Source organism: Zootoca vivipara, chromosome Z1, assembly GCF_965207765.1.
Source record: "Zootoca vivipara chromosome Z1, rZooViv2.hap1.1, whole genome shotgun sequence".
Classification (NCBI taxonomy): Eukaryota; Metazoa; Chordata; class Lepidosauria; order Squamata; family Lacertidae; genus Zootoca; species Zootoca vivipara.
Genome location: NC_142583.1, coordinates 1,712,145 through 1,724,598, shown reverse-complemented (window position 1 = coordinate 1,724,598; position 12,454 = coordinate 1,712,145). Strand labels below are relative to the sequence as shown.

The following is a 12,454-nucleotide window of genomic DNA, read 5'->3' as shown; positions in this document are numbered from 1 at the left end:
GGAAAGTTCGCTTCAGTTTATGAACGGTTACTCCGCAGACCGTCTGGAACGGATTAATCCACTTTCCATTACTTTCAATGGGAAAGTTCGCTTCAGTTTATGAACGCTTCAGTTTATGAACAGACTTCCGGAACCAATTGTGTTCATAAACCACTGTACTGAAAATCATAGAAGAGTATGGGGTGGTAGCAGGATTAAAAATAAATAAGAGCAAAACAAAGATGATAAAAAAACCTAAAGGAGGAACAAGCAGATCAATTACAGAAAGACACAGGTATAATGATGACAAAGAAAAAGTACCTGGGCATTTGGCTCTCCCCAAAAAACACAAACTTAAGCTAGAAACAAGGAGTAGAATTAAGCTTTCATTCTGGGGAAGGATTGCAGCAGTTAAAATGACCATCCTACCCATTATGTTATTCTTATTACAAGCAATTCCCATAATAACAGGGCAGAGTAAATTCGCAGAATGGCAGAGGGATATTTCTAGATTCGTCTGGCAAGGCCAGAAGCCTAGAATAAATTTCAAATTGCTAACTGATAAGATTGAAAGGGGAGGCTTCTCGCTCCCAGACTTTAAGATCTATTATGAGGCGGCGTGCTTAACATGGGTAGAATGGATGAAATTGACAAGCCCAGCTATTCTGGATCTGGAAGGGTATGAAAATGTCTTACCTCTGGTACGGTAAGACTGGATCAGACAGAAACTTCTTAAACCATGCCATCAAGAGACCACTCTATGAGGTCTGGGATAGATATAAGGAATGGTTAGAGAGAAAGACCTCTTGGTGGCTATCCCCACAAGAGGCGTTCATGGTGAAGAAATTAAACATGAAAGACAATGGTTGGTTTATAGAGAGATATTGGTGGAAGAGAATAACTCAATTAAGATCAGAACATACAACGAGTTAAAAGACAGACTGGGAGGTTGGCTCGAATATCATCAAATACACAATGGAAACTTAAGAGATAAAAAATCGAAAGGATTTTAACATCAGAGATGTTAGACAAAATATTAGTGCAAGGTAAAAACGTTATCAAAAATCTACGAATTTCTATTAGAATGACACACTAAAGACGAGGAAGTCAAGGCAGTGATAACGAGATGGGTAATGGATCTAGGCTACAACATAGGAATTGAGAAATGGATAAAATTACGGACCATTGGAATAAAATTCACTGCATGTATGTTACTAAAAGAAAACTTGTGTGAGACGATGGCATTCAGAATGTACAAAACAGGCAATAAGATGTGTTGGAAGTGTGGCAAAGAAGAGGGGGATCTCCTCCACATGTGGTGGAGATGTGAGAAAGTCAAGGATTATTGGGAGAAAATACAACGAACTAAAGAGGATTTTCAAATATACCTTTAAGAAAAGACCTGAAGCCTTCTTGTTGGGGATGGTAGCTGAGGATGTAAAGAAGAACAATAAAAAATTATGTATGCCACCACAGGTGCGAGATTGTTATTAGCATGGATATGGAAGCAACCCCACGTACCTGCAGTAGAAGATTGGTGGCAAAAGTTTATGGAATATGCGGGAATAGCTAAACTAACAGGGAAAATTAGACAACAAGATGACAAAATATTTGACAAGGAATGGGAGAAATTTATGTGTTACATAGAGAAAACATTTCGAACCTCTAAAAGGATGGACCAGTAGAGTGGAAACAAGCATTCAATGTTGGTAAATGATAAATACTAAAAATTTATTGAGTCAAGTAGGGGAAAATGTAAATACGACAATAACAATGTACATATACTCTGTGGAATAATTTTTTACAAATCAATATTAGGTTAAGCAATGTGCAAAGTAATTTGGAATATAAGAAGACAGTAAGGAAGAAGGGAAATCAATCAACAAAAATGTATGGAAACACAAATGTTAATTTTGACAAATAGTGAATGTAAATGTGAGTTCAAATATGTGTAAAACAGGTGTTGGTGTATATTTTAATTTGTAAATTGTAAGCCACATCGGACGTTTGGGTTCCAAAGAACGTTCAAACCGGAACACTCACTTCCTGGTTTGTGTTGTTCAGTAGCTAAAGCATTCAACTTGCAAGGCGTTTGCAAACCAAACAGGTTCTGGGGCCAGGGTTCAGCTATTGAATAAGCCCTGCTGCTGAATCTATTTCTCCTTCTCCCATCCAGTAGAAACATTCCTGTCTGCCCATATTGGGAATATGTTGATCAGCTCCCATCAGCCTCCGTCCATATGGCCAGTGGTCAGGGATGGTGGGAATTGGAGTCCCATCTGGAGAGCCACAGGTTTCCCATTCCTGGTCTACATGAAGCTGCCTTTAGAGGTAAAGTGCCGTTGAGCAAGCTGTCCGATTCCAGCAGATCTTGCAACCAACTTGACCCAACTGCCCGTCCACCTTTCTGTCTAGCAGCTTGGAAGAATAGAAGCCCCGTTAAAACCTGCACCTCCCTGTGCAATCCACTCTGTTGTATCGGCATAGGAAGGTTTCATGCCGTGTCGAACCTTCCCCCTTCCAGCACATCCTCACATATGCCCTTTAAACATCTGGTAGCAATTACTATTCTCCCCCCCCCCAATATATTTATTGGTTTTATAAAACTGAAAAAAGAAAAAAATACAGCAAAGAATCACATAAATCACAAAACACAAAAATACAAAATATACATTACAAAAAGAAAAAAGAACCATATTATATCACTCATATGTCTTAACATTGTTGACTTCCTCAAGTTCCTCCTTTCTGCTTTTCATTATATACCATCCTTAGTAATTTCTATATCATGCTTCAATTATCTTATTATTACCTTAACTAGCAAATTTCTATATTATACTTCAATCATCTATTTTTTCATATTAATTATTTAACAATTCTTATTATACCTTTATATCTGAATCTTAATATTCTACTCTACCTCTACAAATCTACCTCTACAGCCTCCCTGTACTTCCGAATCTTATCTTAAACAATTCTGATATTACAGTTATTTCTTAAATAAATTTTAAATTTCTTCCAATCTTCTTCCACTGACTCTTCCCTCTGGTCACGAAGTCTCCCGGTCAGCTCGGCCAGTTCTATAAATTCAATCATCTTCAACTGCCATTCATCCACTTAGGTCTGTCTTCGGTCTTCCAATTCTTAGCTAATAAAATCCTTGCTGCTGTTGTGGCATACAGGAAAAATGTGGTATCTTTTTTTGGTAATTCTTCTCTAACTATCCCAGGTAAAAAAGCTTCTGGTTTCTTAATAAATGTGTTTTTCAACACTTTTTTCATTTCATTATAAATCATTTCCCAGAAGTTAGCAATTACTATTCAAGGACTTCAATATTACTGATTTTTTTCTTTATATTGTTGTAAACTGCTGTGATAAATATTTATGATAAAGCATTATATAAATATTTTTTATAAAGTAATTAGTTAAATAATTAAAGCTTCATTTTGGTGACTACTTGCCATTAGTAGTTTCTTACTCATTGTTTGCAAATACATTTGTGGGGGGCGGGATACACATGCAAGTCTGTTCTTAGGCGCCAACTCCATGGAAATCAGTGAAGGCTGTATAGTTTTGTTTCATTTCCATGGGGCTTGCAAGGGAAGCTCCCTAGTGTGTCAGAAGCTGCCTTACACTTAGTTAGACCATTGGTCCCTGTAGCTCCTTGTTGTGTATCCTGACTAGCAGTGACTCGCTAGGGTTCAAGACTGAGGACACTTACAGCTCTCCCTGGAGATGACAGGATTTGAATCCCAGACCTTCTGCATGCAGAACAGATGCTCTACCAATGAACTATGATCCTTCCAGCTTGTTTCTGCCCTGGGCTTCTAGAAGCCTCTAGGTCTGGACATCAGACCTCCCCTGGAAGCCAACAGTAATGTTTTAAGATTTAGGTGTACTTTGAGGTCTAAATAATTTATTTTTCAAAATGCAGCATCTCAAATGGAAACGAGGGGAAGCAACTCCCCCATGGGGAGGAAACTGATGATAAGTCATGCTGGTGTCCTTTTAAAGGGGTGAAGCTGAATGAGTGAAGGATAAAATAATTCGACACTAGAGAAGACCGATGCTAGAGTAGTGGTCACTGGGTCATACTGGAAATGGATTTCATTCTGAAACTGCCGCACCACTTCATGCACACAACCCTTTATTCATGTTTTTAAAAGGTAGAAGGCATATTTTCAAAGCAGCTTTCCTGATTTGTGGAGTGGGAGTTGGGTGGAACTCCATTTTTAAAAAGCAAACGTTTTAATTTGCAAAATAACATCATAAATACATTTTATTTTGCCCTACACCTATACCTCAAAAATGCAGGGCGTGGATGCAAGCTATGGAAAATTTGAGGTGTCTTTTGTGTGTTTTTATTATAACTGGGATCAGATGGAAGGAACCTATAAATCTTGCAACCAAAACCCTCAGATTCTGTTAACTGTGTATATTAAGAAAGTAAGGAGCAACACTCACAGTCACACTCGTCTCTCTTTGCTGATCCAAAAATTCCTCCCATGTCTGCCTTTCCCTGTGTTTTCTGGTCTCCAGGGGAGGCTCTTGTGCTCAGCTCCTGCTTGTGGCTTCCCTGTGAGAATAGGAGGCTGGACTCACTGCGCCATTGGCCTGGATCCAGCAGGCTCTGTATTATTTTTCAACCAACATTTTATGTAGCTCTTTATAGTAAAAAAATCATGTAAACTTTTTAAAAAACATTGTCCTTAAAACTAAAGCAGTGTACAAAACAGAAAATTAAAATGCCAAGAGTTTGAGTTCAGAAAAGCCTGGGCAAACATTTAGGTTTTTAAGAGGTGTTTAAAAGTCATTACTTTAGGAATGGCTGTTTATTGTTTACTGCTCTGATACCTTTTGATGAGGGGTGATTCATAAACATCTTAATAAATATAAATAAATAAATTTATAAATCATCCTAATATAGAAGTGATAACATGTGACTTTTACCTGTTTGTATCTCTGTGGAATCTGCAATTCCATAAACGACTTCCAAATTTCACAGATCTTCCCTTAGCGGGTCGTGCAGACGCACTATTCTGAATAGTGCTTTTTGGAGCATAGGGTTGGGGACCATGGGGTGAGTTTGGGGAACCACTGGGGGGCGGGGCAGGTGGCCTGAATAAGTTTGAGAGCTGCTGCTGTAACACTTTGCCCCTTCTGCTGTGTGCCTGTAGACAGCGGTGTTCCAGAAGGAGCCATCTGTGTCATTACGACGGCTGCGATTGATGTGCACCACCCCAACATCTCCCCCGACCTCTTCACGGTGGATGTGCCCATGAAGATGATGGGGAGCAACGGGACTTCCACCAGCGTTGCCTCAGGCAGTGCCTCCAGGTCCACAGACAGCTCCGTCACCAGAACCCAGAGTGACAGCAGCCAGACCTTTGGCTCTTCCACGGACTGCAGTACGACCCGGGAGGAGTCCTCCGAGTATTGCCCCTTGGAGAGGGCTTGCCATGTAGCCAAACATGATCAGGTAGATTCTTCCTCCACCCACAGCAGAGTCAACAATGCTGTGGTGCAAGAACTGCTGTCATCCTTGTCCGACGATTCCTGCTTGACGCAAAAAGGACTGGATCCGGTCAACCTGAAACTGCCAAGCCCATCAGGGTCTACCAAAGCCAGCCCAGAACTGGAGCACCGAGTGAACATTTACAACAGGAAGAACCAAGAAAGCTTTGGTATGTTTCAGATAAAGCCGGTAATCCACTTTCAGCAGAATACTACGCCTGTGATCGACAAGTATATGCCTTTGGAATCCAAAGAGCAAAAGTTAAACAGGGTCCCAGATTCATAGAATCCCCAAATCCCAGATTTTGCTGCCATTGGGGTTATAAATAAATAAAGGAGATGCTTTGCAAGGGACACATACTAAAGCTTTAAATGGGGCTGCTGGAGCCAACCCCTGGGTGGGTATTTTGCATGGATTGGAATGAGTTAAATATTCTTTTAAACAGGAAACAAAATGCATGAGTTGTGAGAGAGCCAGCACGGAAAACTTGACATTTCTACCACCTGAAGTCCCAGTTGAAGGGATGGGGGCAGAGACCCATTATGTTAAAACAATGACCTCAAAGCTGTATAGATTCTTAATGCGTTGTGTTTTTTTTAAAGAAGCAGACACAAATCACACAGTTTTTAAGGAATTCTGGACAATCTTCTATCAGGTCAGGTTTCAGCAGGGTATGATACAAGCGGATGTAAACTTCTCTCCTACTCTTTCTTACAATCTCCCTTTATATGTGACAACTGCAAACCCCTTTGTATAAATATGGCAAATATTTTTGTTCTTCCTGAGGAGAAAACAAAACCATTTTTTCAGGGAGTACTTTGAATGATGCAGAACAAAGAAATTTTAAAAAAGTGATCTTTTTATTTTTAGCATGAACTTTGGGAAGAAAATATTTTGACAAAATTAAAAGTTGTCATCTCGAAGACAACAGAGTAAAAACGGACATTTTACAAATATGGTTTTAATTAAAAAGAATTTTTTATATTAAAAAATCCTAAATGCATGATGCTTCATTTTTTAAAAAATACTTTGAGCCTACTTTGGTGTGATATGTGGTGGTCTGTGTGTGTTGTTTTTTTTGTTTTTTAAAGCAGCCAAAAGCAGCAGTGGCTACCCTATAGCCCTAACATGATACTGGGCTACAATTCCATCATGCTGCAGGGGGCGGATGGGAGTTTTGTCCCCCATCAGCATCTAAAGGGCCACAGGTTGGCCACTCCTGCACTAAAGCAGGCAATGTCATTTCATGTTAGACATTTGTTTAGTTCTCCTTTCTACATTAGGGGGTGGGTCCTTTTCAGACCGTTTGATGTGGCTTATTCTTATGGAGGGAGGAGTGGTAGCCATGTAAATCTTATGCCTATCCTGTCATGTTTTGGAGTAGAGATCTATCAGCGAGCATTTGCCATGGCTCCTTACTCCCAAGTTCAAAAGTGGTGGGTGCTGACATGACAGAACCAAAATGGGCCCACTGAGCAACAATAGGATTGGTATCTGCATGCTGAGAGTAATCCAGAAATTTGCAGAAATACAGCAAAAAAAAATTTAAGGAGGGAGGGGTAACAAAGAAAAAACCCAAACATCCCAATAAGGAATGCTCAGAAGCCACAGAAAGTTGAGTGCTACTTAGGGGGGGGGATGGAAGCTGGAAGGAATAACTGGGAGGAGGGCATTGCTGGCTGGAACCCTGAACTGGAGCACTCCTGTTGAAAGGCAACAATACACCACAACATTTTGTTGCAGGCCCCATTTTTTTCTGAATTCCTGCACAGGGATGGCTGGGGGGCAACAGTGGGGCAGCGTTGTCTCCATAACCTGCTTCCCAGATGCTTCTGGCTGTCCTGTTGGAAATGGGAAGCTGGAAAGTGAATGCTTGGTCTGATCCAAGGGCACCCTTCTTACGGTGAGAATGTGAACAATTTGTTTTCAAAATATTGGTAGATAAGGTATTATTTTATACCCACTTACTCCAGATAGTTACCAAGCCTATGAAGACTACCTAGCTGCTTTTCCCTCTAAATAACACATGGCTAGAAGGATTGATTCCTCTTCTTATAAGGACAGTAGTATTTGTTTTCTTGGTCCAAAGGTAGATGAGGCCACCAGTTTGCTGAAGCGAGTCTGTTCTGTGTCTGGATGGCAGCTGTCTCCTTGTGCATTTATGACACTGTATTTTCAAAATCCTTTCTTGTGGGTGACCTGCAGATCTCCCATTCATTTCTTTGACATTTATGTAAACTTCCACAATTGATTGTATACTATTTGTGGGTGTGGGTGTGTGTGAAAAGGGCTTTGCATCTTCTACTTCAGGAAACAAGATGAACTAATATAGGAAAACAGCAAACTACCATAAGGCATTGGTCTACCAAGCTCAGCATTGTCCACACTGAATAGAAGCAGCTCTTTGGGGCTTCAAACAGGGACAATTCCAGATCAGCAAGGATATTATATTGAGCCGACTTGTGCTTGGCCACCTGGCACAGAAAGTATGTGATATTCACAGCTGAACCTAATGGTATTTGCTGTATCTTTGCCTGGAGGTACAAAGTGGTCATAACTTTGATGGAGGTTATCCCCTTCCTCTACAAGTGTAGCAGCTCCTTGATAAGACAGATGTTATTTTGAAGATGGGAGTTGCACATGAAGCTGAGAGGTCTTGAGCAAGCCAAAAGCTAGACAGGCAGATGGGCTCAGAGCTCAGCAGCTGGAGGCAGTATCTGGCAATACTCCAGTCTATCCCCTATGGCGGTTAATATTTTTAATACTTCTGTAAAGCAGCTAAAAGGGATCCTGCTTTTCCAGTCACATCAGGACACCGGTAGTTTGTTTTTATGCTGTTGACAGTGATCTGTGCTTAGCATTAGGAAGTGCTGAAGTGTGTGTTGGGCTGGGGGTGCAGTGGGGGGAGTCAGGGCTTGCGTGAAGATGGAGGCTGGGGCAAAGCTCCATCTCCATCTCTGCTCCTTTGTTATGCTGGAGGACTCAAGTGGGTTTTTTTTGCCAGTTTTTATTGGGGAAAAAATCTGTTCATTCTGGATTCACACAGGAAAAATCTGATTCCACATACTGTTGTTTAGTTGTTTTTACTCATAAAAATGATACAAATATACAAAATATACAAAAATATACAAAAATCAGTTACTATAAACATAAATAAAAACTTTTTAAAAACAAGCAGATGAAAGACACAGCAGATCATACCCCACGAAAAGAGGCGACAAATACTAAGAAAAACCCTTCAAACTAAGGGTCAAAAGTCTGGGTAAAAAGGAAAGTTCCTACCTTGCACCTAAAGCTAAACAAAGATGGGCTGGGTGTGCTCTTGAGAGAGCATTCCACAGGCAAGGAGCCAGCAGGGAGAAAAGGCCCATTCTTGTGTTGCCACCCTCCAGACCTTCTGAGAACGACCATGCAGAAGGGCCTCAGATGACTAGTACAGGGTCCAGGTTGGTTCACATGGCTAGAAGCGACCCTTGAGGTATAGGTCAAAATCAGCACTTTAAATTCATCCCAGAAATTAACTGGCAGTGCAGTCAGGCCAGGATTAGTGAGCAACCTCCTGTCAAAATTCTACATCAGCTGCCGTTTCCAAGTCATCTTCAAGACATTGCTGTAATCTAGCCTAGAGGTTACCAGAGCATAGACAGCAGAAGTTAGGTTAATCCCTGTCCAGATAGGGGTGTAGATGCCCACCAACCAAAGGCCACAAGTGATAGTGATTGACACATCTGCTCCTTCAGAAGGACTTGCAGGCCACATCCCATCCATACAGTCAAAATAAATAATAAAAAATAAAATATGTCCAGTAGCACCTTAGAGACCAGCTAAGTTTGTTCTGGGTATAAGATTTCGTGTGCACGGCTACCTACCTGAATCCATCCATGCAGTTTAGGGAACCACCCGTCAACAGTGCCTCTGTCTTTTCTGGATTAAGCTTCAATTTATTAGCTCTCATCCAGTGAAGACAGGCCAATGGACTGCCATTATAAAGGCAGTGTCATATCCATACTTGGGTAAAGGCCTCATTAGGTAAAGTTGGACCTCTAGTATCCTAAATACTACCCCCCCCCAAAAAAAAAATGTCACAACTCCCATTCATGATGTGTGCTACCACAAAACTGAAAAGTAACAGAAGTGTACACACTGCTGTTTTAGCTAAAGCCTCCATATACCACATGAAGAGAAGGGCCCGTGGTAGAATTAAGCCCCACATTTTAATGCGTGCTGCTCTGTCAAGATTTCAGTGTCTTGTGCAAAACAGAGTACTTGTCAGAAGAGAATCATTTTTTGTCCCTTTTAATTTTCAGCTGATGTCTCATGAAGCTGGAAGGAATTGCTCATAAAAACTGGCTGAACACAGATGGAGCATTATATAGCTTTCTATAGAGTGGAACCTCCTTGCGCAATATCAATGATTCCTTTCATAGCTCACCTACACATTCTGTAACTAAATGCCTCCAATAGCCTACCAGGGAATATTCCTATCTAGCTCCTAGTGGCTTGAATCATTTATCACAGCCAGATACAGCTTAGCGGGACTAACACCATTTATTGCAAACCATTCACAAGCTTCCTTTGGGCCTACAAGATTGTTTTGTCGGACTCCTTTTTGCTTCTTGTCTCTTTCAACTTTGTGGTTTCTTTATCTTCTGAAGCCTAACCACCACAGACAGGCTGTCTCTAAGGCTTCTGTTCTGGTTATAGCAGCTAACCACCCTCCCCACCCCCATCTCAGTGTTATGTTGGCTGTCTAATCACGTCACAATCAGATTAGATCTGCTAATAGGGTGGAAGTCACAACTCCCAGGATAGGCACCAGATCTGCCCAACTGTCACCTATTTATTAAAGATGCAGATCATGACAGAGCAGGAGATGGGAGCCCAAGGTAAAATAAAACCTAGTGACCATGCCAAAACAGGCAGGCTTGGTGGAGAGGAAAACCAAGGTGACAACATGCTATCCGCAGGTTAAGATTTTTCCCAAGGGCCTACAACAGACCTCTTGGCCTGCAATCCACAGCCTATTGTTAAAGTAGCTGCTGTATTGCTAGATGCACTATTTTAAGGAAGCTAGTGGCTCTAGTGATATTTTATTAAAGGAACCAGGGGAGGCCTATCACTATACAAAACAAAAAAAAGCACATATATAGTCTAATTTTTGCAAGTGTTAAGAGCTTCTGTTTCAACAAGAGAACAATTGTTGCATTTCCAAACAATATTTGAAGATTAGCAGCCAAGTCTTAGAATTCTAACTACACTGAAAATGCACACAAACAATGGTGTGAACAAAGCAAATAAACCCAAATGGTGATTGACTTGTACCAGTGCATGCAAGTACATTGTGGTAAATAATTCTAGCTCTTCCCTTCCTGCACCCCAAAAAGCCCCCGACTCAAGAACTATGGGACATATTGTTTAGAAAGGTAGATTCAACATGCCATGTATATCATAAAGTCATATCTGCAAACTTTTGTTTGGGGGGGGGGAGACTAGGAGCAAAATCCATTCTGGAAATTGAAGCTACCTTTGTCTTTAATCTGTTTAGTCTCACATGCTATAACTGCAGGACAGTGCAAAATCTGTCTGCATAATTTGTACATTTTGACACAATATAATGTTTTATTATAATCAGTGCATGCAACAAAACGCATTTGCCAAACAAGCTTTCTACATTCTGCTTACACAGGAAATCCCTAAGGGTTACCAACATTAATGTCATTTTAAGACTCGGGATTTACTCATGTTTTTCTGTGTTCGGTCCTTGTCCACTGAGCAACCAACAGTTGGTTAGTTGTTCCAGGTTTATAGTTATGAATGAATACAATTATGTTAGTGATCTTACCTTTGTAGTACAGTGATTAAAGCAGACGCCCAATGTAAGAGAAGATGGCGCAAGTGGAACTAAGCACAGATCAGTATATTTCAGGGCATCGTAGATACATGTCAAGGCATGGGGAAAAGTGCCAGGTGGGGTCCTGCAGGGTTCCTGTCCTGGACCCACTGTTGTCCAACATTTTTATAAACGACCTGAAGGAATTGAGATGCTCATCCACTTTGCAGATGACACCAAACTGGGAGGTGTAGATACTGTAAATGTTGCAGAAGACAGAATCAGGATTCAAAATGACCTTAACAGATTGGCAAACTGGGCACAAACCAACAAAATGAATTTCAATAAGGACAAATGTAATGTTCTGCACTTAGGCAGGAAGAACCAAATTCTCAAATAACGTACTTTTCCGTGTATAACACCCCCCCCCCCAATGTATAAAACACACACCCTATTTTGGGAGACTAAAAATTAAGAAAATGGGAGATTGCCCAGAGTTGTTGAGCTTTTTTAGGGGAGGGATTGTCGAAAATCACTCACCTGCCTGGCTGACACTAACACTCGTGTGTGTCGTAACAGGCTCCAAACGTCTGTCCCCTCAACAGCAGAAGCAGCCTATTGCCCGCCCAATTGCCGCAGCAACATCCAATCAACACTACCCCTTGCCACAGACACCAATAACATGCTGCAGACCACCTCCGACTTACGGCATCAACCAATCCCACGTCACCCCTAGCCACTAACCATGTATAAGACGACCCCAGATTTTAAACATAATTTTTCAGTTAAAAAACCTAGTCTTATACACAGAAAAGTATGGTATATGAAGGGGACACCTGGCTTGCCAGCAGTATGTGTGAAAAGGATCTAGGGGTCCTGGTGGACAACAAGCTTAATATGGATCAAGAGTGTGATTCAGCAGCTACAAAAGCTAATGCTGTTCTAGACTGCATCAACAGAAGTATAGTGTCCAGATCAAGGGAAGTAATAAGTCCCACTCTATTCTGCCTTGGTAAGGACATGCCTGGAGTACTGTGTCCAGTTTATGTTTAGCCTGGAAAAAGAGGAGGTATGATAGCCATCTTCAAATATCTCAAGGATTGTAACATGGAAGATGGAACAAGCTTGTT

At 41.1% G+C, this 12,454-nt stretch overlaps 1 protein-coding gene across 5 annotated transcripts in view; it reads left to right on the top strand.

Annotated features, from left to right (window-relative positions):
- The window catches only part of TMEM266 (transmembrane protein 266), a 102,209-nt gene extending 95,723 nt beyond the window's left edge, over positions 1–6,486 (top strand). For all 5 annotated transcript variants that reach the window (XM_088660815.1, XM_060279103.2, XM_088660813.1 and 2 more), the window contains one exon: positions 5,157–6,486. In XM_088660815.1, coding sequence (XP_088516941.1) covers positions 5,157–5,779 — 623 coding nt within the window. In that variant the 3' untranslated portion in view covers positions 5,780–6,486. The remainder of the gene's footprint in view (positions 1–5,156) is intronic.
- The last annotated feature ends 5,968 nt before the right edge of the window (positions 6,487–12,454 follow it).